Raw genomic sequence first — 26,875 nt, forward strand, 5'->3', positions numbered from 1 at the left:
TCAAGCAAAACATTCCTTTTGTGTGTGTGCTTAAAAGATTCATTTTATGACTCATTTAGATTTTGACCAACTATATTCTAGAAGGTGTATAGCTGAGTATGTCTGTATGTGCATACACACCTGCACGTACATACATACCAGGGCTAGATGCATAATGGCCATGGTGATGAGAATCATCGTAGTAACACGCCCACTCCTCTTCTTGTATTGAGGAGCAATTTGTAGGGGAAGCTATAGCCTGTCATCCTCTGGATTTTTTTCTCCATGTTAGATCTGCTTCTAAATATGCACATACATAAATATGCATGTGTACCTGTACATATGTATCCAGATACACTCTCATGTATACAAATACACCTACAAGATGTTGGTTTGTACATATGTATCTATTCATGCACCAGCATTTTAAAAGTATTGAAAGGTGAGACACTGACACATTCTAGAAAAGAAAAGCAGTTCTCATGTCAAGCATATATTATGTAAAGGAGTACAAGCACAAAACACCACATTGGATTATGTGGCACTGTGTTAGCATTTGTGAGAGGTTCATTCCCTTTCACTTTATAATCACCATCATAAAGTGCTACTTTTAATCCAATTAAATGCCATAGGCCTTTATGAGATGACACTTCTAGACTGTGACTGGGTGTTTTTCACCTGGACAATTGGTCCAACCAACATGTAATTGGACAGCTACTATTTTTAAAGAAGTGGTAGCAATTCTAGTGGTGAATGAACCTTGTTTCATTCTTTCTCAATATACTATATTCTCATTTTAAGTACCAACAGATAATTCATGGACAAAGCCTTGAAAAATTCCTGGAGGACTAAAAGAAAAAAATCCCAACAAAATTACTGGAAGCTGCGTGACCGAATTCTTAAAAAATCTCAGAAATAATACTCAGATTTAAGCTTATATACTGAAATAATCATGATTTCTTGTTTCTTAAAATTAAGAACAATATGTAGACCTTAACTTAGCATTGCAGAGACTTTCAGTGGAGCCAAAAAATTCTTGCTGTTGTAAAACATCAAGGTGATTTGATTAAGTCTGAAATACATGTTATCACTGATTTTATATTCTATTTACGACATTGTTGATATTAAACAAAAGTTTCAGGCCTGATTCTCTGAAAGACTAAAAACCACCTAGGAAATGTAGATTGTATAAAGTATCAGGAAGATATCATCCAACTAGAGGAAGAAGCTTTATGCAGGAATAAAAAAGAACATGGGGTTTTATGCAGAATGGCTTAGTGTATTATAAATTTTATTCTTTACAAATGTGTGCTGCTCTGGTTGTAGGAAATGATGACAATAATCTCAACTCCATTTTTTATGAGCATTTGACAAGATCTCTGCAGGAGTCTCTTTGTGGAGATTTGATTCTGGGCCGCTGGGGAAACTACAACACAGGAGACTGTTTTATTCTGGCATCGGATTATTTAAATGCCTTTGTGCACTTGATCGAAATTGGAAATGGCCTTGTCACCTTTCAGCTCAGAGGGCTGGAATTTCGAGGTAAGGACCCCTGATGATTTAAATAACAACAAAACCAGCAACGAACCCTGTCTGGCTTTTTAATCTATCACAACTCTATAGTAGGACATAGAGTTTAAGGACCTTTCTCTCTCTCTTTTTACAGATATTTGTCTGTCTAAATCCTCTGTACTTCTTTGTATCATTAGTTGATTGACAGTGTTTTGGAACCTAGATGTAAAGAAATTTGAAGTCATGTTCTGCAGTACCATAAGACTTTCAGAAAGAAGGCATGTTGAGTTATTTGCTTGGTTCACAGATCTTTTAAGTTATACTTAGTTATGTGTGCAGATTATTTCTTTCCCTCCATAACCATGAAAACTGAAGGTGTTCTTAAAATTGTTCAACCCCCCAAACTTGTCTTTGAAAAAAACCCAAATATCATAGGACCCAAATATCATGTGTCAGATCATGCAAGATGCCAGTGCTGAGATGGTCTCCATCACAGTAGAACAGGAGAGGAGAAGCAAGTCAATCAGGGCTTCATATTTCTCTTATTTAGGAAGTGCTGACTTCACTTGAAGGGGGGACCTCACTTTCATCCTGTTAAGTATACTCCTCTATCAGGACACTCCTCTTTAAGGAATGGCAATTGCATCCCCTTCCTCGGTGGTGTGGCTTTTGTGAGGCCAGTTGCTCCTAATGTCACATTCCTGTCCTTTTGTCTGTTGTTGTCCCTAGAGTAGGAAGAAAAATGGAAGTAAAACCACAAAACTTTTTTAAACAGCTTTTAAATTTTGCTCATGCTACACATATTGGCTGCTTGGGTTTGTAACCTTTCAAAGATACCACTTTGCAATTGCAGGTGATGGGAGTTTTGAAATCCCAGAACAAACAGCTTCCCAGGCTCAAGGGCTGAGCATCTAATGGGCAATGTGTAGAGGAGTGTATGATCAAGGCAACTTTTCAACAAGGCTGAGTATGAGAAAATAGGAGACAGACTGGCCCTTTGAATGTACTTAGGTGTGGGAGGATTAGACTAGGAAATAACATGCGTGGGCTCAAGTCTTGACTCTGTGACAGATGGCCTGTAGGATATTGAACAGGTTGTGGTAAATGCTTGATGTTCACTTTTCTTCCTGTATGGTGGGGACAAAGATAACGCTCTTGTATCTTAAGAAAAGTTATGTAGAAAACAGTAAATACCTGAAACAGCTCAGTATTGTAGTACCTGAAGTGATACCTATTCAATACAAAGGCAAACTGTAAGGAAAAGCAACTGGAAAGGAAAAGAAAGAATTTGTTTATCAGCCTTATAATTTCTTGTTGTTCATGATGATGATGATGTACATGTGGCTCTGTGGCTTTCTTCAACTTCAAAGACTTCAGTGCAAGTACTGTCTCCTCCTTGTCTGCCCCAAGGTAAGCAGTGGTACTGCTGTGTCAGGGATAGGGACTGAGGTTAAGTACCCTATAGAGTCCATGGGTGGAAAGCTTTTTTTGGGTAGATTTGGAATTTTCTATTACTTCTTTCAAATCCAGGCCAGACAAATACAGATTTATGTTGTTCTGCAAGAACAGTTAAATACTGTGGCAGTTCAAATCTCTTAGTTGCAGTACCACTGGTTTCACAGGCTGGTAAATCTCGGGAGATAAATGCCTTTTTTTTTTTTTTTTTTTTTTTTTAAAGGCAGTTTTAGTCAGCCTGTCATATTTGGTTCCTCTTAGGTTGCTCACAGTTATAATTCTTCATGGAAACTTTGTGAAGTCAAAAACTAGTTCATTCATTTCTGCAGATCTGAAAAGAAAAGTGACTTCCAGGAGGGATTTATGTATGTTAAAGAAGAGACATATCTTGGATAACGTTGACATTTAGTTTGGATTTTTGGGGATTTTGAGTAAGCAGGACCATGTACATTGCCATTAACTTGCATTCTAATTTCAGAAAATTATCTTTGGTGATCAACCTTTTGTGTTAACATAGTTCACTGTAGGATTTGAAACAAACAGAAGAAAGAAATCTCACTTCCATGCTTAAATTACATGAGTTTTGTGAGTGGGTTTTTTTTTCCTCTGTGCAGTTGCCACCTACTGCTGGGTCCCTCTCCATCATCACCATCCCCAGGCAGTTCAAGAAAAGTAAATCTTGGAAACAGAGATGAAAAAATCTCAGAGGATCCTCAAACCACATGCTAGCTGGATAAAAAGATCAGGAGCCTAGCAGAGGGGCTTAGTGAACTGGAAGTTGAACGGTGAACAACCAGATAGCTTTGTTGCAAAGTGGTTTGGGAAGACTTTATTTGACTTTGAGCCAGGATGGTTCATTAGCAGGCAAGTGCCATTTTGCATTTGGATCTGAGAGCAAAGCTCAAAAATTGCTCAGAGTATCACTGGGGGAAGAGACTCCCCAATACTGGAAGGAGAAGAAAAGGATGGAAATGGGAGGGAAATGGATTCCCCCTCTTCTCTGAACCCACCGGATGATGCTATTCCAAGAATAAGAGAAAATGCGTAGTTAGTTTGTGTCCTCACAGACATAGCATGTAAGGAAGGTTTCTCCGGCTTTCAGAATATTCTCTCCAGGTGGAGATGTTATGGGAGGAGAAATTAGGAGTGTGTCGGTATTGTTACTACATTGTTTAGCCTGGAACAGAGAAGCCATGTAGGATTGAATAAAGGAATATCCCTGAGGAAAGAGCAGCTCAAACATGTAGGATTTGACATGCCATGTGAGCGTTGAACCCCACTGGACCATGTGGAATGGGTGCCAGAGAAACTGCATGAATTACAAGCCTGCTTACGGATGGAATAGGAGGAACAGAGGAGCCCAGAGGGGAACCAGGCATAAGCCAGATAAGATGGATGGACTTCATGGACTCCAAAGTGAGGGCAGGTAGTCTGCTGTGTGCCCAGGGGAGACTTGCTGAGGTGGTGTGCTGGCCCCAGAGGGTTGCTCGTCTCTCCGGGTAACCCATGAGGGCTGCCGTGCTTTAGGTAAACTACACTGCAGTACCGTGCCCTTCCCGTAACAGGTTTTGTCCTCGTGTCAACAAGGCCCTGCCGGACACACGGCACTCTGTCGCAGTAAAAGGAGCCAGAAGCGCTGGCCCGAAGGCAGAAGCTGCAGAAGGGGACAGGCCAAGAGCTGGCCTGAGGAGACCCTGTGAAAGCTGAGACCGAGCTGAAACTCTTCCTTGGAAGGTTTTCTTTGCCCCTTCTGTTGAGCGGGATCGCTGCCTGCAGGGGCAGGGAGTCAGAGCGGGCTGCCCCCAGGCCGCACCAGGAGCCATCTCCCGCACGGACTAGGCACGTTCTTCCCCATTTCAAACCTTGCAAATGGCGGGGTGGGGGTACAACTGTATACAGTAGGATTTTTTTCTGCCTAAGTGGGAAGAGTGTGTGCAACTGCCCTGGAAGAACGTGGTGGTTTACGAGGTCAAGAGGCAGTTGTTAAGCACTAGGCTCGTTTCCTCTGCTTTGGGCATCTTATATTCCTATTCTTAGTTGTCTGCTCGTGCACTGTTTTTCACATAGGACCCTGATTCCTTTCACTATACAGAATGGTTTCCCACAAGGAGGGGAAAAAGGGCTAGAGGAGGAACTTGAAATCTGTAATTTCTGAGCTTTGGCAGCTTGACTTCAATTTCAAATGAGTAATTTTAATTGAGGGACCTAAAAATCTGCTCTTCTTTAAATAGGAAATCTGTGTTTGCTTTGTAAGTGAGCGAATCGCAACAGTGTTCTCTGTGTCTGTGACTGTTTTCTCTTTGTGAGTAAACCAAAAGCAATATTTGCATTGTGGAGCTCTGGATTTTCCTACGGGTGTTTCTCATTGTGGTAGCTGAAGAGCGGTGCTGGCAGTACTGCCGAAGAAGGGGTCACAGAGTCTTCTGGATTTAAGTGTACTGGGGGCAGGAGGTACAGCCTCCCCAGTTTGCAGTCCAGCCTAACTGAGAGTTGGCATTAGAAACCACTGATTCAGATGCCTTTCTAACTGTATGTAATAGAAACATTTGGCTCAGCTTTTAAAATCCAAAACCAAAAACAAACCCAACCAAACCCCTGCAGGCTGGGTAAGAAGATACAGACTGAGCAGACTGGAAGAAGAGAGTCAGCAAAGCTGGGATTCCTCTCATCCATTTTTAGTCCTGTTCAAATTAAGCGCCTTGTATGAATTAGTTCTTCAATCTCTCTTTCTCCGGACAGAGAGGGGATGTGCCTCCATCGTGTCATTCATCCTGTGTGTAAAGAAGCGGGGAGGCTCAATACCTCCAGGCGTTGAGAGGAGACGCCCAGCTCCTCCTTTACCAAAAACGAAGAGAGGGTGGTAATGAAAACTTTCAGGTAGCTGCACATTGGTGTGGGGGGAATCAAGCCCTTCGGTAACTTAACTCTACTGACTGTGTTAGACCACAGCGGTATGCTAAAAGCAGCCTGCCAGAAGAAATACATAATGTATCATTTAATTTGAAAGGAACAGACAGGGGAAAACCCACAATCGGGGAACAAGCAGAAAGAATGTCAAAATATCTAGCTCCCGCAAGTTCCCTGTAGAACAAGGAAGACTTAAAATATTTTCCTGTTTAGTCTGTGCCTCTACAAAATGTCTTTTGGAGAATATCCAGTTAGGCGTTACATGTGCAGAAATTACTTATGGATGGTGATGCTGAAATCTTGAGGAGCTGTTTTCTAACTCCTGCCCGGTATTCTTCAATCATGTAATTAACTTCTAAATCTCTGCTGTGATTTTTTGTTACTGCATGTTGCACGTGCAATATTCATGCTTCACTTGGAACTTCATTAGATGAATCAAGGAAAGAAGCACAGAGCAGACACAGATGTAATTGTACGTAGTGGAAGGCAGCTGTGACAGCAGGATGGGATCGCCTGTGGGGCTTTCTCTGGGTTAGCTAGCTTATTTCCCACGCAAAATGGTGTATGAACGCAGCCAGTTTAGGGTATACGCTTTAGGCACAGTAATCATGTCTAAGAAATAAGGACAGTTTCTCATTTCTGCAGTGTATGTGTATGCTGTATAGTTTTATTACAGTAGCAAGTACATTACCAGTGTAAGGAATATTTATTGATGTTTGATTCTTGTGTCTGAAGGCTCTGTAGCACTGGCAAGAATCATTCTTTATTTAAAGAGTGATTGCATCTTTCACTTTTTGCTTTTACAAATTGCTTCTTGCTGTTGGAAAATAAAAGTGCCCACCTTCATGTTTTTCCGGAGTCTACACTTGAAGTATGTTCAGTATATGCACCAGACCATCTAAAGGTATTGATAAATTAGGAGGAGTTCAGAGAAAAGCAGCCATTTTTAACACATCTCTTTGGAGAAAAGGTTAAAAACCAAAAGTACATTGTTTGAGGGAAAGAACAAAAGCTGAGAGACACAATGCTCAGAAATATTGGAGGCATGAACAGAAAGGATGCAAAGGGGTTTCCTTAATCTTGGTGATTTAATTGGGAAGAATGGCATGAAACAGGGAAGATGATACTTTATGTTGAATGCAGGAAATCTGTGATGGACAAGTCTTTCTAGGTGTACAATAATGCTTCAGCAGTGGAAACAATCTATGAATTTCAAATAGGCTTAGAATAGTTTCTGTAACACAGACTAGAATAAATATTTGATGTCTTTTTTTCCCTTTCCTCCTTTCCACAATTTTATGTGTATATATGGGTGCACTGGAGAGGACTTCTGGAAGGAAGGAAGGAAGGAAAATATTGTTAGGTGCACTACTACAACATTTTTATTGAGAAAATGTCTTTGCCAGAAACAAAATGTTACATCTTGCATTGCACTCCAAAAGAGGTGAAATGAGAGGGTTTCGTGGTGTTTGGTAGCTGAAAGTTTAACAGCTAGCATCCTTATGGGCTTCCATAATGTGTCTCTGTGGACTAAGAAAAGGAAAGGTTTCTGAGGAGAGGGGATGCCTGTTATTAGACCGACTGATCTGGTTTGAAAACCACACTATTTTTCAGGCATACAAGCACCTGAAGCAGCTGAAAACCAAACCACACTTTTATAACTAATAGCTTTGATGTTTGAGAAATTGATACTGTCTTTTTAAGTCCTGAGATTTTTCTTTGAAACAACCTGAGACTATCAGAGCCTGTAAATTACTGCTCTTAATCCCAATTCCACAAGGAAAAGTGCAGGAAGGAGCAAAACCAGTTGCTGGTTTCCAGAATGTGTCCAGTTCTGGGGTTCATGAGTTTCTGTTTGGGAGCTCAGTTCACTCCTTTTTGAAGTATTTGTTTTTCTGTGTTTCTGGAGCTACATACGATGCTTTTTCAGGAGAGGATGGCCTTTCAATGGCTGTAATTATGCTCTTTGTGCTTCCATTGGGTGATAACTTGTTGTTTACTAAGATGCTATCCTGAGCCTTATCCATCAGAATTTGGGAATACTCAGATTTGCAGCAGAGCTCAGAGGAGCAGAGTCAGATAGTTCCAGTGTAATGCATATATTTGTAAAATATTCACATGCATGATTTTGCCAAATGAATGGTGAGCAACCAGGCGTTTTTGTGGAGTTGTCGATGACGAGACCTGGCCTACAAAAGGAGTTACCTTGGGCTTCAGTCCATCTTCATGGCTCCCATCTCCATATACAGCTCCACCTCTCAGACTTAACACCTGGATAAATCCCCTGGTACCAAACTGGTTGTTGGGATCACAGAATTTAAAGCTTGAAGTGCCTAGTGCAGGAGAGTGATTTATGATCTTCTTAATGTCTGTGGGTTGGGGTTAGTGCATGAGCCCTATAAACCCTTTCTATGTACATTTGCACCCTAGCTTATTACAGGTCAGCAATCCTTAGTGCTCAAGCTATCACTACCTTCAGCCACAATAATTAGTCCCCATTCTGGATGTGTTATTAAATTGAAGTGTTTTATAGAAATTAAAAGTAGTATGTGATTGTATTAGGGGATTTTCTTTCTGGCCCTTCAGAGCGGAAAAATGCTTTTCTTTTCACTCACTGAGTTTTCAAAATTGAATTCAAAAGCACTCCGATTTCAGCCTTAAATTCTAGAAGGCTGGATGGTCATTAATTTAGGTGTATTTTATGTCCTCTCGAAGCGAGATTACAGTCTTCAGTTTCAATTTTCTCATTTCCATTTAGGTCAGATCATTCTGGCAGAGCAGAAGTCAGTCCTCAAATCCTGATGCGTCAGGAAAATAGAAAGAGCTCCAAGTTCTCACCCTGGTTTTCTCCTGAGCTCACATAGATTGACCTTGCTTTGTTCAGCTGGCACATGTTTTTGCATTGATGGATTTTTGGCAACCATCCAGTGTTAGATCTTACAAATGAATCGGTCTCATCTATACTAGCAAAGGTCACAGTGAATGTCTAAGCTTGAGTGAAGTGTGAGAGCTTATTTTCTTTCTACTGCAGAAAGAAATGTAAAAAAAAGATGTTTTCCCTCAGATTTTAAAATCACTAATTACCGGTGAAAACATCTTCCTGTGTTTTAATATTTAATGGTACTACACTTAATTATATTGCAGAACTGAAGTGCACGTTCTGCTCCCTGCTCTTTGGTTTTATGAATAATTCTCTCAGAGTTGCTTGAACTTGATAATTTTTTGAGAAGCAATATAAAAATTGTCATTTAAATCATCAGCTTATAACATATACACAAAAGTTTAAGGTCACCCTTCTGTAAAAGATGTACACAAATGCTTAACTTCATGTACAGTGACTTGTCCCTTTTGGCTCGATGCATAAAGCTGAGCACATGCTCTTAAGTCTCTGCAGTACTAGTGTCTAGAGTAATGAACCAAAAAGATTGATGTAGGCACTGGTAAAATGAAGTTTCTCAGTAACATGCAAATCTGTGGCATTGAAGTCCAGCCAGTGCATTATGGATTAAAGTAAGGCTCAATTAAAGATGAGAGAAAATTACTGGCAGTCTTTCTAGAACTGACTGCAAGAATTGGGAGGGAACCAACATGTACTGGAGCATCAAGCCTGCATTTCGTCTTTGCAGACTTGTCCTTTTACTAGATGTTGTTTGGAAATACTAATCAGCAGCATGATGGCAGGAATAGGGATTTGGTGTTTTGACAGAGCACTGGCCATGGCTCAGGTTACACTTTTAAACTTAACAGGGATACCCCAGAGGCTCTGCAAGCAGTCAGGACACCAAATCCCCAAGGTGGTACTACCCAAGTCCATCAAACAGCTTTTGTTAAGCAAGTGCATGTTCGCCAGATGTGGGATTGCACAGCCCTGATTTCATTATTTGGAATAAATCTGCAAAATGACCACATGAGCTCCTTTGGTTGGTTCCCAGAGCTTTTGTAATAACACAGCCCCAGTTAGAATGTCTCTCACTCCCCAAGTTCAATGTTGATTGCTCCCACTGTAGTACAATTTTAACTTGTGTTGATTGAAATTACCTAGCAAAGATGACTTGGAGCATTTTTACCTGTTGAATTTACCTGAGAATGCAAATAATTGTTCTGGCATCTTTTTCTGTTTGTTATGCATGTGATGACAGCTTCCTTCAAACGTTGAGGGTCTCTTAAATCCGCCTATTATTTGCCTTGCCAGCCTCTTTAGGCCCCATATTTTACATAATATATGGCTGAAGAAAACTAGTAATTAGAGAATCTGCAGTAATAATATTTGGTATTTATTAATAGAGATAATACAGAGAGCACATAGAAACAGCCAGCATTCTATAGGAATGAAATGTGCTATTTCCATACCAAAACAATAAAAAAATATTCAAGGATAGAGTTACATAGGCTGAGCAAAGCCATCTTTAATTCCCCTAGTTGTAAGGGGATCACTGGCAGTTGTTTATTAGGTTTGTGTTTTTCATCAGTTATAAACATTGGCAATACTTAATTTAGCACCTGGGATGAAGATGTATCTTCTTTTGAATTCAGTTTAATACCGAGAGACCTTTAAACTTTCAAAAATCAACATAGCAGCAGTAGTAACAGCACCAGCATTGAGTAGTTATTTTACTCTTTTCAAGCCATGTATAAAAGAATATGCCTTTCCGTACTTCAGTTTGAGTACGATGTCTTTTGACATGACTTCAGAAAAGCATCCACTGACCCAGAGCAGTTGCTGCTGAGTTGCTGTTGAGCAATAAGTGTTAATTCATGTAGAAATCTGTGAAATACAAAGCAGAAGCAGACCAGTTCATGCCCAGTCCAACTGGAAATGTCAGCTTGATAGGTCAGGTTTTGGACTTTGCGGCAGTGTTGAAAGGAAAGTTATTTATATTTGGGTGACTTGAAGGCATTTAATAATTTGTCATATTGTATATGCCTGAAGTCTAAGGAAGAATACGTATCAGTGAGTGAACAACACTGGGTACACAGTGTAAATTTTCACTCATAGAAAACTGAACAGAGAATACTGGAATATACTGGATCTTTCCCCCCCCCCCCCCCATCTCTACAATCCTGTTTTTTCTCACACGTTTCCTTCAGAACTTTCTATTCTTTTTTTCTTGTATGTTTTTGCTTGCTGGATGTATTTTAGAAAGTGTCTAGGCAGAAAAGAGAAGGTGATAACCAATACTTTAATATTTTTTGTTATATTTTGAAAGGCTTTTCTTAGTGCAGAGAAAGGAATATTCTGGGTGCTACTTCTATGGGTACAAATGAAGGTCCACAGCTTGTTGACCAGACAGTTGTGATGGGACCGGGATAGACAGTCAAGGGTACAGTGACTGTCATGACGCTCCACAGAAAGGCCTTTGGGATGCTGCCTTGCTCCAGGCTCTCTTTCAGGCCGCTGGCAAACTGCAGGGGATTGGAGCTGACGCTGTAGTCTTTCCTGGTCCAACGTTCAGGTGGCGAACATGGCCAAATTCTTCTCCCTTTTACAGTGACACAATGGAACAGGTCTGTTGGTCCTGGCGGGGGGGGGGGGGGGGGGGGTTATAGCTGTTGAACTGCAGGACAGTATCTAGCACCTTCCTCTCCTGTCGAGACCGTTTGGAAGCTGACGGAGCCAGCTCCCTCGTGGGGTGATACTGAACCTTTGGTGGAAAGCCCATGCTTTCCATGTTACACCATAGGTGTAACTTGCATCATAGGAGATGGCCTTGAAAGATGGTTTATGTACAAATTCAGTGGAGAGTAAGCTCTGCAACAGCCCACAGAGAGTAAATTTTAAAAAGATCCATACATCAAGAACTCATGTATTTTGAGAACAGTGGGGGGAGCACATGGGCGTCCACCTCGGTTTTGATTTGCAGTGCCCTACATGGTGTTGAAACCACATTCATAGATTTTAAATCCCGAAAGGCTCAGCTTGACCATCTAGTGTGCACAGCCCAGGCCACAAATGCAGTCTGCAGAGCGGATATATTATTGTTTCTGCATCTGCCTCATGACTTCTTTATGAGTTAACATCTCTTTTTCAGAAAGATTTACTCTATTTTGATCTAAAGCCTGTGTAATAGGCTAATTAGAAAGCTGTTCTGTCCTCATGATACAGTGCCACTAGTGCTATTCATTAGAGATGTTTGATCCAGAGTAGCATTTACTCCAGTGGGGGGGAGAACAACCCGGTGGATGTTATTTTTGGAACTTGCTTTCCAAGATAGTTTGGTAAACCCAGATTTTACAAGTGCCCCGACACACTGTAAAATCTTTGTTTGCATCCTGTATGTTATTTGAAGAAGCAGACTGAGACTTGGATCAATTTGCTTAATGTGCCTGATGGAGCGAGACTCTTTATTGTTGCTTCCTGGTGAGTTTTTATTAAGGCAGAAGCTGTAGTCTGTAGTTTAACTCAGCTCAGAACCGAACGCCTAGAACATTAGATCAGGCCCTTTTGGCTTTTATAGGTGATAGTAAATAAATAATGTACAGCTCTTTATTTGCTACTGTGCGTGGATCAATTGGCACATCTAATTTGTTGCCATAGCTCTTCCTATTAGATTTTTGCTAAGTGCCTAGAGCCTTCAATCATACTTTTTCAGCTTGGAAGAAGTCCTTTGTTTCCTCCTGCCCCAATAACTGGCAGCATACTCTCTTTTTCTCACTGCCAAGGGACATATTGCCAGCAGAGAGAAGTGGAAGCTATTACAGAAGGAGATGAAGACAATGAAGGCTGCTGCTGTTGTAAGCCTGGGCACTTGCCTCACTTGTTATCATGTAATGCAGCCTTTAACCTGCGATGGCTGACATGGGAAATAACACGAACCCAGTACATCCTGGAAGGATATAGCATCATTGATAACAACGCTGCAACAATGCTGCAAGTGTTTGATCTGCGGAGAATACTTATCAGATACTATATAAAGGTAAACTCTTTGGTAAAGTGTACTTCCTCAGCAGGTTTGTCAAAGAGAAAGAATACTGGCAGTCTATAGAAGAAAGAGCATTTGAAGTTTTTGACTTTATATTTATTCATTTGCACTGCTGGCAGTCAGACTGACTTGATCTTAGGTAGCGATAATTAATTCATATCTCCCTTTGCTACATTTGATTCTGACCACTTATACCTACAGTTTGTACAGAAAATCACAGGCACGCTTAAGCAGAAATTAAGAAGGTGAGTTAACATCCTGTAGCGATAAAGTCAGAGGAAGCATTCTTACAAGGCAAAACTTCACTGGCAGTTTGTTATTTCTTCTTGACTTGGCCTTTCCACTGTTTTTTCTGGCAAAAAAAAATAAATCAACAAGCATAAAGTTCTTGGGAAATCTCTGATGAGCTGTTTCTCAAATGTACTTTTTTAATAGAGCAAACACCCTTCTTACCTGCTGTTTTACATATATACCACAATACATTTGAAGTTGTTTTATTCCATTGATTAAACAGCAATTCATTTACATCACTTCTATATTTGCACTGTTATTAAGATCACAATGACCACACAGATATTAATTTGTCAAAATAATTGAACCTTATAGTCTAGCAAGTCGTCTTCATCCTCTGCCAAATGGTTTCCAGTCCAGCAAATGGAGAAATTGCTGAGTTTTCTTGTCCTCTACTGAAACAAGAGCCAAATGCTGCCTTCTGTGCCACTGATACTACCATGAAGCCAGTTACTAAGGCTCCCAACCATCCCTGACATCTCCTCCCTGCTTACATCTCTGCAATTGTAAAAATCCTGACAACCTTAGAGAGAGACCTGTTGTAAATAAATTAATCACCTTTTTTTTTTTTTGCAAGTGAGCCGATGCAGTAAAAACAAGATCATTGCCTCACAAAGCTGCTTTGATCATGCAGTCGATTACTTTGTAAAATGCAGACTGGGATTTCATAAATAATTTTACAGGCAGTAGAGCCTGGTAACCAACCTGCTTTGTTTAATTAACTAATTAGAAACAAAACTGCAGGTGAGCATGTTTTTTTCACTTTAGAAGTGGGTTTTGTGGCTATAAATTAAATTGTTTTTAAGCAATGTGTCTAAACTGAAAAAAATCCCCTTCTTTAAACTGAAGTGAATACATTGGTACAATTGCTTTGGTTTACTTTAAAAGGTAACCTGAATCACCTGAACATAAACTGATGCAAGCTGATATATGACTCAGCTTTTGGTGACGAATGAGACTGAAAAAAAATCCCAGTCGAAGCTGCAATCAAATCAGCAGCTTATTAGTTTAAAGCAGTGAAGAATTGTGCTTTATAAACTCTTCTAGTGCCTTTAAGTCACCTAATATGTAGAGGACTGGTGGAAAGTGTGAGGTTTATCACATGGGAAGTAAAACTTAACCTAAAGGTGGTTCGGTGCTGCTGGTTCTGAACACGCCTGAGAAGCAGCTGACATAGGTAAGATCACTTAGACAAACTTTTGTCCCGTATGATACAGGGGTGGTTAATTGATCCTGTTTTGAGTAAAAGGGAGGTGGGTTAAATGATCCCCCCACTACTGAGGTATGCTGTGGCTCCATCTCTGCTGTATGCAGATTTTGGTATGTCCACCACCTACAGCTTTGGAGGTGTGAAAATCGAATCTCTTTTGGCTTTATTTAGTTGAGCTGGTACTATAACACTGCATTGACAGATCCTCGTTCTCAGAAAGGTGTCAGTCCTTTAATCTACTTCTCTTCTTAGGGAACGATGAAGAGAAGATAGTAGTAACCTGTTGGCAGCTTGGATATTAGCCTGGGCTGGGGCTCCCTTCAGCGAAGGGAGAGCGCGCTCAGGAGAGCCCTTCTTTAGAATGACACTTCCCAAAAGAAAGCTAGATGGAGATTTTCTTCTCCTATTCTTCAAGTTATTAGTTTCTTCCATAAACAGGAGCTTCGATAAGATTTGGTAAAATCCTTAGTACAGCCTCGGAAGGTGAGAAGATTATATTATGTATCAGATCAGTTTTCATCCTGTTTACTTAGTACTTACCTCCAGATAATATCAGAAACAGAGGTGAGAATTCATTTCTTCCCCAGCTCTTTCATATGGGGGAATCTTGAGCTGTAAAGACCCTGCGCAATTTCACTGTGAACATTTTAAAGCCCCGACACTTTCTTTTTAACAGTGTAGGAAACTAATTGTAAGAACTCCTCTAGTTAATGCAGTATTCAGGTCACATAAATCACAAACTCAGAAAACACATAGGCTGGAGTTTCAGCAGCAACTGCACTTCCTTTGCACTGAGCATTTGGAGTGCTTCTAGTTTATTCTTTGTAGCTTACGATATTGTAAATATTTACCATATTATTTCTGAATTGCCATACAGCTGAGGAAGTACTTGTGCACAAAACATAGCTAGGAAGAGCTACTAAGAGCAGAATTTAATTAGGTGGCAGAATTTTTTGCTATTTCTGTGTCTGATTGCGACCCTGATTTTTTTTTTTTCGCAGCTGAATCTGCTTCTTTGTAAACACAGGTGAGAATATAAAAAAAGCAAACTCTATTTTGAAGATCAACAAAGATAACGTATGCTTTGTTTCAGTTCTCCTATCCTTCAAGAATACTTACCATATTGGTCTTTTAAACAATGAGTTGCACTGAGTGTCTTATTCCTAATGTATTTATTTCATTTGCATTTTCATTGATGGCCTAGAAAGGCCCGTATTTCTTCTTATAAAAAAAATTTTATTCTCCACAAGTAAAGTGGGTCAGCTCCTGTAGCCCTTCTGCATATATTTTGAAATAATTTCCTGCCCAACTACTGTGATATTTTTCCCTTGTGCCTCCTCCATCTCTTCTCAATATGTTCTTATTTAAACATCTTTTAGTATTCAAGAAGTCTGCATTTGCTGAGTGCTGTGTTTTCAGCTCCTATTGTTTCTGCATGAATCTTTTTAAAAGAGTGTGTTGCTCTCCACATGCCAAGAAAGTAAGGGCCCTTCCTCATTCTGTATCTGTCTGACTTGTCTTTTTCCTCTGGAGCTTAATTGTCCTCTTGCTTGTGTATTTTTGTACAATTTGAAAGATAAACTGTGGAGAGCATCTGGGATTTTTAAAAGGGCTGGTAGTGCTTCTGCCTTTTTAGTCCATCATGTTTTCATTTTATACATTTATTTGCCTAATAATATTTCCATTGCGTGGATAAAGTAGAACTACATCATCTTCAGTCACGTTCACTTGTCCCTTGTTTGCTTTGGAATCCAATTCTAAATTAGTATCTTTCATTAAAACAAAAATTATAATAATAAAACATTATAATGGGACTTTCCAGCTGATGCCACTTGTCTTTGTGGCACTGGAACTTCTCCCTAAGTTTTATATTCTTTTGAAAATCAGCTCTAAATTTGGCTCAGATTTTTTTTAAATTATTATTTTATTTTATTTTATTTATTATTATTTTCATGGCTCCAGACACAGCGCTTAGAAGAACTTAAACCTAGAAACTCAGGCATGGATATGAGATACGAGTGTTGCTGCTTTCTAATGTTTCTTCATTTGGTAAAAGAGCTCCTGCTGAATGCTGCTCTTTCTTCAGTGCTTTAAAAGCAAACTCAGTTACATCAGTTATCAGCTGCTTAATCTGACATATAAGAAAAAATGCATTATTCTTTACTGGCCTCATTGACAAATAACAAAAATAGTGATGCTACTAAATGCAGAAAGAAAACAACAATTAAAACAGGGGTTTTCAGACCTGTGTTGTACACAGCTGTCAAATCTCACCTTTGTGGTTCAATTGTGGTGGAACTGGTTTTGTTATAGAATTAGGAAAGCTTCGTCCCCAGAAAACAGGAAGTCCATGGAGGAAAGAGAGTCCTGTGTTGAGCATGTGACCATGTACTACTGTTTTTTCAAAATACGCCTAAACTTTTATCGACGTCACCTTCTTGCTGATAGACTCTAGAACCACACAGATATTCAGTAATTAACATGTCTGAATGCTGGAACCCTGTATGCTTATCATAGTCTGTTGTTTGTATTAATTTTCCTGTAACGCAGAAGAATATTAAAAATCTGACTTCTTTTTCTGTTGTCTGCTATTTAGATATCCGTTATTATCATCTTTCTAACTTGAACAGTTTTGTGAAGCAATTATGCCAAGCAGTAAAAAATAGGAAAAATAGGTACCATTATAAGTAGTTAATGTGGTCCTATTTGATTTATTCTCTAGAGTGACTAACATTTGCACATTTTGTCAACAGAGTATAATATACTTTACAGCAAGTTCTCCCAAAATCCTGGACTGGATAAAAGACGAATCCATCCAAAAGATACTGCAGCCTTATGCAAAGTGGCATTATATTGAACGTGACCTTGCAATGTTTAACATTAACATAGATGAAGATTATGTTCCCTGTCTCCAAGGAATAACAAGAGCTAGTTTCTGCAGTGTTTATCTGGACTGGATTCAGTTCTGTGCTAGAAAAAGGGTAGAGGTAAGCTTGCATTGTTTTTTTTAGTAGTAGTAGTTTTAATTCTTGGGATAGGAGTTAAATGATGCATGGGTAGTCTTTTTGCTCGCTCAGGATTAATACAATAAAATTGATTTTATTTAAGCTGTCAGATTTAACATAAAGTATATGTTTTGTGGAATGGAAAAACATATTTTGGAGACTACTCTTGTGCAAAAACTAGAGTTTTAAGGAGCGTTGGTCTTTGAATACAGAACCAATTCCTTATTGTGCACACTTCCAACACAATTAATTTCCTCAGCTCTAGAAAGCGTGGATATAACAAGAGCTTGCAGAAGTACTGCTAGAGCAGGCTCCATTCAGGGAATGTCACCAGAGCATGACTGTTCCTTCAGTGTTGCCAGTGTACATTTGCCAAACGTTTGTGATGTTTGTGTATCCTTTCCAAAAATTTGCCTATATTTGGGTACTTAAAATGGTAGGGAAGTGCATAACAAACTCACTGCTAGTATAGGTCCCCTCTGAGAGCTCATAATTCAAATGTGAACCATGCCACAAAACCGTGTGAAATTACCTCACAGCTCTAAAAGGTCAAGGGCAGGTTTACAGCTACACATTCACATGCTTTGAGCCACTAAGATTACTGATGGTCAGCAATCGTTTATCGGAAATGCACTACTGTATTTCCGTAGAATACTCAAAATAGCCCAGAGGGAGAATACAGTTTCGAACAAGCATATTCCCTTGATTTAATTTTCTGATTATTGCTGATGATGGCAAAAAATGAGAAGTGTATCTTTCCTGGCCACCATGCGCTATTATTTGTGCACTTTTCATTCAGGATCACTGAGTGCACATCCCATTTGCTACCACTGACCTTAGCTGGCGTAACATTGCTGAATTTTAATGTTTCTTCTCTGCTTCAGTTCCTTCTCATGTCTCTAACCCTGAATACCATTCCACCAGTTCCTCTGCATATCATCACATTGATATTGTTTTCATTTAATTGTCTGAGCCTTCCCCACCATCTCCTCCTACTAGGAATATTTCATCTCTTTTCTTTCCCATCTCCATGTCTCAGATCCCAAGTTCTGACACAGAAAGAATTGTATGGTGCAGGGAAACCCACTGTTAAATGATGCTTTTTCACTTGTTATGTGGCTGAGACTTTCAAGTAGAATACATTTAGGGATGCCCAACAGACTTGAAACTTAGCAGTTGGACTTAAAAGGGCAAACGAACGCCTGCACTAGAGTGCACACACACACATATATATTTTTTACATCTTTTTCTTTTACCCCTGTTTTTGTAATTCACTGACTATATAGAGGTAAAGTTCATGTAGGAGATGAGATGTAAAAAAAGCTTCACTGTACACATAGCCCTGAGAATCAATGTATTTTATAGAAGAAGCTACATTCTCTATTGTAATTGGCTTCAGGTTTAGAGTCAAAGCAAGCTATAAGAAATCACTTATTGCATGGACATGAGTAATAGTCTGTATCCTCTTAAAGATTCACATTCTTGAGGGGTTGTTTCAATTTTTTCTTCCTGCTTGATAGCAAAGTTTTCTTTGCAAAAATTTCAGTAAAGAAACTCTCCTGAGCTGGTAAGTGTAAATGAAATGTTTTGACTGCTTGTTAAAATGTGAGGTCAGTGTCATCAATGGTATACAATTTAGATATATATTGGTTTTTACTAAAAGTATGTTCCTCCAAACTTTTCCAAATAGATTGTTCTGGAATCTGTGGCGGGGTTTCACAGGCACTGTGTCCCAAGAAAAGGGGTTTGGCTGCCTCCAGTTGCAGTGTCTGTCAGCAATAAGGAATCTGCTCTGTTTTAGAATGACAGATTGGGGGGGGGGACCCCAACCAACCCACAAAAAAAACCCCCTACAATCCCCCCCCAACAAAGCTCCCTTTCCTTGGGATCTCGCCACCCGAGGTTGAAATGTTCCATTTCTAGCCAATGGGCAAAATAAGCTTGCATTTTGCAGAAAGCCTCTGATGGCAATGATCTCCCTTCTTGTTCTGTTTAATTGCAAAGAATGTTTTTGTGTGTAGGTCCAGGCATATGCAAATTTTATGAATGTTACCATTTATAGTATTTCAGTGCTTTTAAAGATGGTATTTGCATTTCGAATAACATGCTATTCTTAAAACTTTGTAGCACCTGGACAGCGATGAGGATTCTCCTCTAGTGACGCTTTCCTTTGCCTTGTGTATACTGGGCCGAAGAGCTTTGGGAACTGCAGCTCACAATATGGCCATCAGGTAGTTTTTAGGAATCCTTTTTCCTCATCTTAAAGCAAAGACCTGTTTGTCTTTTTTCACTTAACGTGGAATCTCAACAGAAGATTAGATCAAGGTAAAGTCTCTTTCCTCCATAAAATAATTTGTTTTCCACCATTTCTGGACATCTTTTACTTTGGTAGTTAGCTAAATAACTAATACCAGTCTTTATTTCATGGGGCAAAGCAGTATTTTGCATTGAAAGAATGGGTACTGATGGTTATTGCTTGTGTTCACTCATGCCTGGCCTGGCTACTGGAATGATGGCTTCCTCCAGAAGAGGAAGAAACTGCCAAGTCATCTCACATCATAATAAATACATAAGGGTCCTGTATTCCTCAGGGCTGTATTCCCGTTTATTGTGCCACTTCATTCTGGTGACTGAAGAAGGGAGAACCTTGCATCTCTTGAGACCACAGCTTTGTCCATTCTCTGTCTACCTTATTCATTCATTCATTCAAAACACTTCTTCCTAGAAAGTCTGGTTAATTAAAATATGCTTGGTTAAGATTGTTTCTGAATACACTCTTCTCCTTACATTTTCATTAGGGATTCTTCCATTTTCACTAGGAGTTCTGAGTTGTTTGGGTTTTATAAAGTACCATGTACACTGTTCTATAGATCAGGCATTTTATTAATGAGATAATCTTTATTTTAATAAAGTCTAACTTCTTACCTAATTTTAGATTTTTATTAGACGCATTTGAACTCCCCATGTTCGCAGGAGTTTAGTACCAGTAGACGAGTAAATAGAGTATCTAAGTGACCTTGCTGTATTGGCACAAAACTGTGAGCAAAGCTAGCTGGCCCTCTATCAACGTGCTCCTTAGAGAGGATTTGTCTTACTAACAAGCAAACAAAGACAGCATGTGTGATTTTGAATGCATTTTGTATTATAAGATAAAACAGTCCTTTTAAATATTCATTCTAGCTTTGTTATCTGTTGAGATGTTTTTAACATTTGGGTTTATGTCTTTCCTTTTCAGTCAGGCATGCAGAATGTTTGCGGCCCACATGGCTTATTTCTTGATGTGCTGCTTCTTTCTGCTTTCTAAAGTGGCTTTTGTCATCTCTTTTCTTCTAGTCTTTGCACATTCCCTTCCTGTAGTAGTTTTCTTCTGGGTTGAGTTTCCTCTCCCTTCATTTTTATGCACTCAAATTAGTGTGATGTTTAGTAAGTCACTGGTATTTCTAAAATTGCCCTATTTTTTTGATGATCCAAATTTTAGAGTTTGGGGATGTGGTAGAAAAGTTGATGTGCATTTATGAATTTTTTTGAGAAAAGATTAAAGTGATTTTGATCTGGGCCTGCAATAGATATGTCACAGCAATATTAGAAATGCATCTAAAAATATCACAAAAGCTCCTTAAAACTGTCATCACGTTGTGTGTACTTTCCACTGGATCTTAAAATCTTCATTACAATGTTTTGGCACTAGGACAGATACAATAATAATGTCACCTATTCATATTGGCTTACATGGTTAGTAGCTAATGCAAAGAGAGAATATTATCAGAGACTTCCTAAAGCTTAACATGGAAAGTATGAATGTTGAGGATAATTATTTGCGAAGTCTTCTGTAAAGATTTTAATAATAATTGCAGGAGTCAGCTATACCATGTCTTGTTGAAATCTGGAAGATTACCAATGAACCAAATTAGTTCCTCTCTTTTGGTGAGTGGACACTCCATACTTAAAAATACTTTTCCTGAGGAGAAAAGGTCTGTAGAAAGGCAAAAAATGCGGTACTCGTATGCAGTGCACAGCTCTATCCCTGTTGTTCTGAATCTATTCTATATAATCCTATATCTTTAATTAAAGTCCTGATTTTCTTTTTATTAAGCAAGTGCTCCAGGGCAGTATTGAATCATTGTATTTTTAAAATGTATTTTGTGACATAAAAGGGATTAAGTGGAAGCTTCTGTCAGTATCTTTTTCAGTGCTACTTCACAAAAGCTTTCCCTAGAAAAGTTTCACTGTGGAAAAACTGTGTCACTTACCCACCTGGTTAAATTACCTTTAATACATTTCAACTGTCAGAAAGATTTGGGGGGAAAAAAAGGAATCTGAGTAGCACAATTCAAGTTATACATTGCTACAGCTACAAAACATGACTTTAACTTGTGAAACACGTTTATTCTTGTTTTAAGGAATTTATATATTTATTTTAATTGACAAAAACAATTTAGTAGAAATTGTTACCTTGCTTGTTAGTTAATTATCCCCTGACATCAAGATCTTTATCAACAAAAATCCCCCAAATACATGCACTAAAGCACAAAGGGCAGTTCTTACTGTACTTACAGTGTTTACTGCTTCACGCAGATTTTCACAACTTATGTATACACAAAGAAGGAGTAAGTCAGCGAGTCTCCACTAGGAATACAATTACACAGCATGCCAGGGGGAAGGAGACTTCATCCAATGTGTGCAATGCTGCTGAGGCCAGGAGGAGATGTTCCTGAGGGTTAACTTTAGGCGCTGAAGGCAGGTCTCCCTCCCCTCTCTCTGTGTTTGATGGAGATACAGCAGCTCGTATGGAGCTTGATTTAGAGCGTTATTGCTGGTCCTCGCCCCCAGTTCTGCATTCAGTCAGATGGGGGAGAAGTACTTAAGGTCCTCAGAAGCTGGAGGAATCGTTCCTTAGGTGATGCTTCACAGTCCTTTCCCTTGAAAAGGTGTCATGATATTTTGGGGACATTTTGGAGCCTACTTAGAGGCACTTAGAAATTATCTTGAACTTCATATCAGGACTTGCTATTAATTCTGGCTGTGAAGCATCTTGCATACAACATTCCTAGAAGTTTCGTGATCAGTTTGCGATGTAATGGCCAGACAGGCATTGTAGTCTTCTCCTCCTCACGCTTATTTCTATGAATAGTTTCATATATGTCCAGTGTGAGCAAACTAGCCCAGAACCTGTGCTCTGTGGTCCATGTTTTGTTCTCTGGGGCCACTGTTCAGGTAGTAGGAAACTTCCTCCGGACTAAGTCTAGCCTTTGCTGTGTCGTGAGGAGTGACAGTCATCCAGCTGCTGCACAGAAACAGTAATACAAAGGTGATGTTACACTGAGCTGTGCACTACAGAACTGAGATTCAAGTTTACATTGTGTATGTAAACTATCAATTTGCACTCATGTACACATGATTTTGTCTAATCTATTAATCAGTGAATGTCACTGTGTAAACCAAGATTTTAAATGCTCTTATATAATGTATGTAAATAATTATTCAGTGTACCTGTTCATGTAAATGTCAGTAGAAACCCAACATTAACACTAGATTACACAATAAATGCATTCATTAAGAAGGCAGAACATTGCTATGCAAATCAAATGCTCTTTTAAACTGTCATTAGGAGGCATCCTGCACAAAATGCAATTTAAGGAACGACATGACATTACCATTCATTTATTCAAAAGAGTGATATGTTTAGGTGTGCATTTGTAAAAAATTACTTAACAATCCTATTCAGCCACTAGACCTACTAATAAGTAAATGTGTAGTATACATTTCAAATTTGGAGAAATATAAAAATCCCTTAATAAAGCATCTCTCATCAGATACTTCCAACACTACCAAGCCTGGATGCTCAGGTCCCCTTAGCTCCCTCTGGGTGGTATCCCTCAGCGTGGACAGTGGGTCACTCCAAGGAATGGCTCTGCCTGGACGTGGCACCACAAAGCTGCAGGTGATGCTGCATTGCTAGTGGGAGTCCAAGCAGACAGTGCAGCTTTATGTCTGCCAGAGCTGAGCAGAGCAGAAGCAGGGGAGAAAAGTTTGACTCTTAGCTCAACACCACTGTCATCTAAAATATCAAATTTAGAAGGGTTGCCATTGAAAATACTTCATTCAGGTGAGCTACGACATTTAGGTCATTACGAGCTCACAGGCATGCATGTTTCTTTATTGCTTAAATAAATCTACGGTTAACATTGGGAAGGGTCCCTGCAGAGGATGGGTTTTGGTGTGCAAAATACACACAGAGACATTCACCAGCTCATAGGTCTTCATCCATACTGTTTTCAGGCTTGCATCAAATGCTTTTACTTTCAGCTGTTGGAGCAACGCAAGGAGTGCAGTAGGAGGGAGTATTTGCTTTGGCTCTGTTGCCCTCCCTCTGGTATTTGTGGTACTAGTTAATCCCCTCCTTTCTGCACATTTGAGGGGCCGACGGTTCCCACACACCTACTAGTCTTGTTCTAAAATAGTTCACAGTTGTGACAGCGGCTTTTCGGGTTCTTAGCTCAGAGGGTTAGAAATGTTGCCAGAAATAGTAGTTGTGTCTCTTCCTGATTAACATCGTTTCTTTGGCATGTGAATTTACCTTAACTAGTTTTTAAAATATTTTGAACAAGCCTGTAACTACAGCAGATTACCAACTGAGGTATGCTAAAACTGGGCCAAGAAAGCAGCAACAACCTTGAGTCAGGCCTGAGATCAAAGCTGTTGGCTTTACAGCTTCCTTATAATCTCATTAGAGTCTTCAGCAGAGAGCATAACAATGGGAAGAATAACAACAGCTGTATCTTATGTGGATTAAGGGCTGAGTGTTACAGACGTAATGGCTTGAGATAGTGTCACATGATAGGCAGAATGTACCCAAAAGCCTCATTACGATTGGCAGGAGAATAAAAGATGTCCCTGGTTTTGTGAATACAGCAATCTCCTCCAGACCTCTCTGGTGGAAAATACGATATATAAAATAATTGACTCTCAGCCTCTCACAACTACTGCCACCACTGCTTTGTTCCTTGTAGCAGTCATATTTGTTCTTAAAAATGCTGGTTAGAGAACTTATTATGCAGAGGGATGAGAAATGGATGAGTCTTCCCTAACTAAGCACAGTGAGAGCTGTACGTGCTTCCCTCCGCTCCCTCTGCTGATGCTCAGCTGCAGTTTGCATAGCTGTCCTGGTCCTGGCCTTGCTTTCGGCAGATACTGCTGTTCACAGCAGCCTGTTTAGCATGTGCTGATGCCTCTAAGACACTTTGATGCGAATGCAAACTCTTTGTCTGCTCTGGTGTTCAGATTTGGCTCCGAGAGCCTCTAATGATGTAAAAAACAGGTCGGTCTCCTGCCTACTCCTCCCTTCATCCCAGCCAACTTTTCAGAGCAAATTCAGGGGGTGTTATGTGGGGAAAAACTACACTACAGATCATTTGGTGCGTAGTTCAGGGTAGATTCTTCAGTTTCATCCTGGGAAGAATATTTAGATATGGAGGTATTTTTTCCAGGCAAGGATTCAGCTGTGTATGCTGGATGTTGTCTAGTGGGTGGGCGAGTGAAAGGACCCTTCCTGATTTCTAGCCTTTTCAAAGGAGACGATAGTCACATATTTCACCACACTGGCTGCACCTACCATTTTTTTTTCCCCCTAACTGGTTTATTCTAGGGCTTTCCGAGCTATTAAGCAGGATTTGGGTATATTATCATTTTCTAAACTGTGGAGATGATTGACTGAAAGTCAGCGGAGAGCAGGACCCATTCCTTGAAGACACATAACTCCCATTGAAATCAGTGCTTGAATGTTTTGAAGATCTGAGTGTAAGTCCCTGTCTCACATAGGCATGTTTTAATACGTAACTTAGTAGTAATAAATGCAAATCAGTTAGGAATTCACAAGAGCTTCCCCGTACTCTTCATGTTCCCAGCAGCGACAGCAGCCCTGCCTTCCTCACTGGCCTGGGTCCCACCGATTAGTTGATTTGTATTACACAGTGCTTTCGTGGAGAAAATCGGTATCCAGCTGTTTTTCTGGTAACAACATATGTATCTTTCCATTTTAATTTCTAAATCATGCTACCCACCAAGGGCAACATTAGAATGTGTCCGAGCTGAAGATAGGCCAAGCAGTCTCCCAGTCGCTCTTCTCCCTTTCTCAGAGAAGAGAAAAAAATCAAAAGTTTTTTTTCCTTTCCTAAAATAATTAAGAAAGCTCAATTACGTGGAAAGATTGTGTGTTCTCTGGAGAAAGCTGGGCAGTAATGAAAACCACCAACATCTTAATGCAGCTTCTCCTCAGAGCCTTTACAATCTGAACAAATCAACTGTTCGAAGAGTGAGTAAAATCTTGGCAGGTAGATGAAACCATGTCCTGTGGGTTTGCAAGAGATGCCTGTTTTTAACAGATGGTTCTGTTTTCCTCAGTTTCGAGATCACTTCTTCAGAGCAGCATTGGGACGGCAGTCCTGCTATATAAGCATTATACAAGTGGCTGTGGTGTCATCACGGGACGCTCGTGATTTGGGGTGAAGATTGGAGCTGAAGGCTGGTTGTTTCCCTTCACAAAGCCCTCGTGCAACCATTTTCCAACAACTACTCAATTTTGTACCTTTTACCTTTTGCTTAAATCTCAGGTCCAGGCAAACCATCATCCAAGGTCAGGCAGAACTGGTTACATCTAGTTTCTTATATTAGAAAAAAGAAGCCCAGTGCATATTTGCTTTAGGGCTCATTGTTTCCGTATGAAATGCCTGTCATTTGATTCATGCTCTCACCCAGTTTACTGAACAGTTCCTGAAACTTAGTATTCTTCTTAGTACATCTGGTTTAATGTTCACGTCTGGGTTTGAGTTTCATGACAAAAGTCTCGGATTTGCTTAAAATATTTTTTACAGCTGCTTTTTTTTTTTTTTTTAATTTTTACCTTGCAAGGAGAACTGCTAAGAGTAACAGGGCCAATCAATAAACTTTCAAAGGAGGGGGCAGCTTCTGCTGCCTGCACAGGGATTGCAGAGCAGCTGGCACTCTTTGACCTGGTCTCTTTGGCACAGCCACAGAGCAGCAGCACCCTGAGGCATCCCGTGACCCAGCCACCCATCCTTAGGACATCCTTTGTTGCAGGTGCCACACTTGTTTCGTGGCCAGTCGTTTACAGTGCAAGCAGAAGGAAAACCACTTACCCTGAGGAATGGTTTCTCATTAGAAATAGGCGATGTGACCCCTGCTTTATACCCACCGCAGAGCTCACCCTGCGCTGGAGGGGCACCGGTCACTGCGCAGCTCAGCACGTGGCCGGCAGCTGGCGGGGGTCCATCCCGCTCGGTGAGACAGGAATGACTTCTGGGAGTGACTGCTGCCTTTCTCTTACAGCTTGGACTCTTTTCTTTATGGGCTCCATGCACTGTTCAAAGGAGACTTTCGGATAGCAGCAAAAGATGAGTGGGTCTTTGCAGACATGGATCTATTGCACAAGGTTGTTGCCCCAGCAATCCGAATGTCTCTGAAGCTACACCAGGTACAGTCTTTTTTAATTTTTAACTTTTACTACTGCATCTGTTTTCTTAGGGAAACACAGGAAACCTTAGAAACTGTCCAAAGGAAAAAAAGAGTGAAATGGAGTG

General features: G+C 40.0%; 1 protein-coding gene across 1 annotated transcript in view; it reads left to right on the plus strand.

The window, feature by feature from the left end:
- The window catches only part of PCNX2 (pecanex 2), a 156,633-nt gene that overhangs the window by 119,256 nt on the left and 10,502 nt on the right, over positions 1-26,875 (plus strand). Inside the window, exons 25-29 of the mRNA XM_075043275.1 lie at positions 1,306-1,521; positions 12,514-12,767; positions 17,028-17,261; positions 19,407-19,510; positions 26,625-26,769. Coding sequence (XP_074899376.1) covers positions 1,306-1,521; positions 12,514-12,767; positions 17,028-17,261; positions 19,407-19,510; positions 26,625-26,769 — 953 coding nt within the window. The remainder of the gene's footprint in view (positions 1-1,305; positions 1,522-12,513; positions 12,768-17,027; positions 17,262-19,406; positions 19,511-26,624; positions 26,770-26,875) is intronic.

The sequence above is a fragment of the Buteo buteo genome, chromosome 12, assembly GCF_964188355.1.
Source record: "Buteo buteo chromosome 12, bButBut1.hap1.1, whole genome shotgun sequence".
NCBI lineage: Eukaryota > Metazoa > Chordata > Aves > Accipitriformes > Accipitridae > Buteo > Buteo buteo.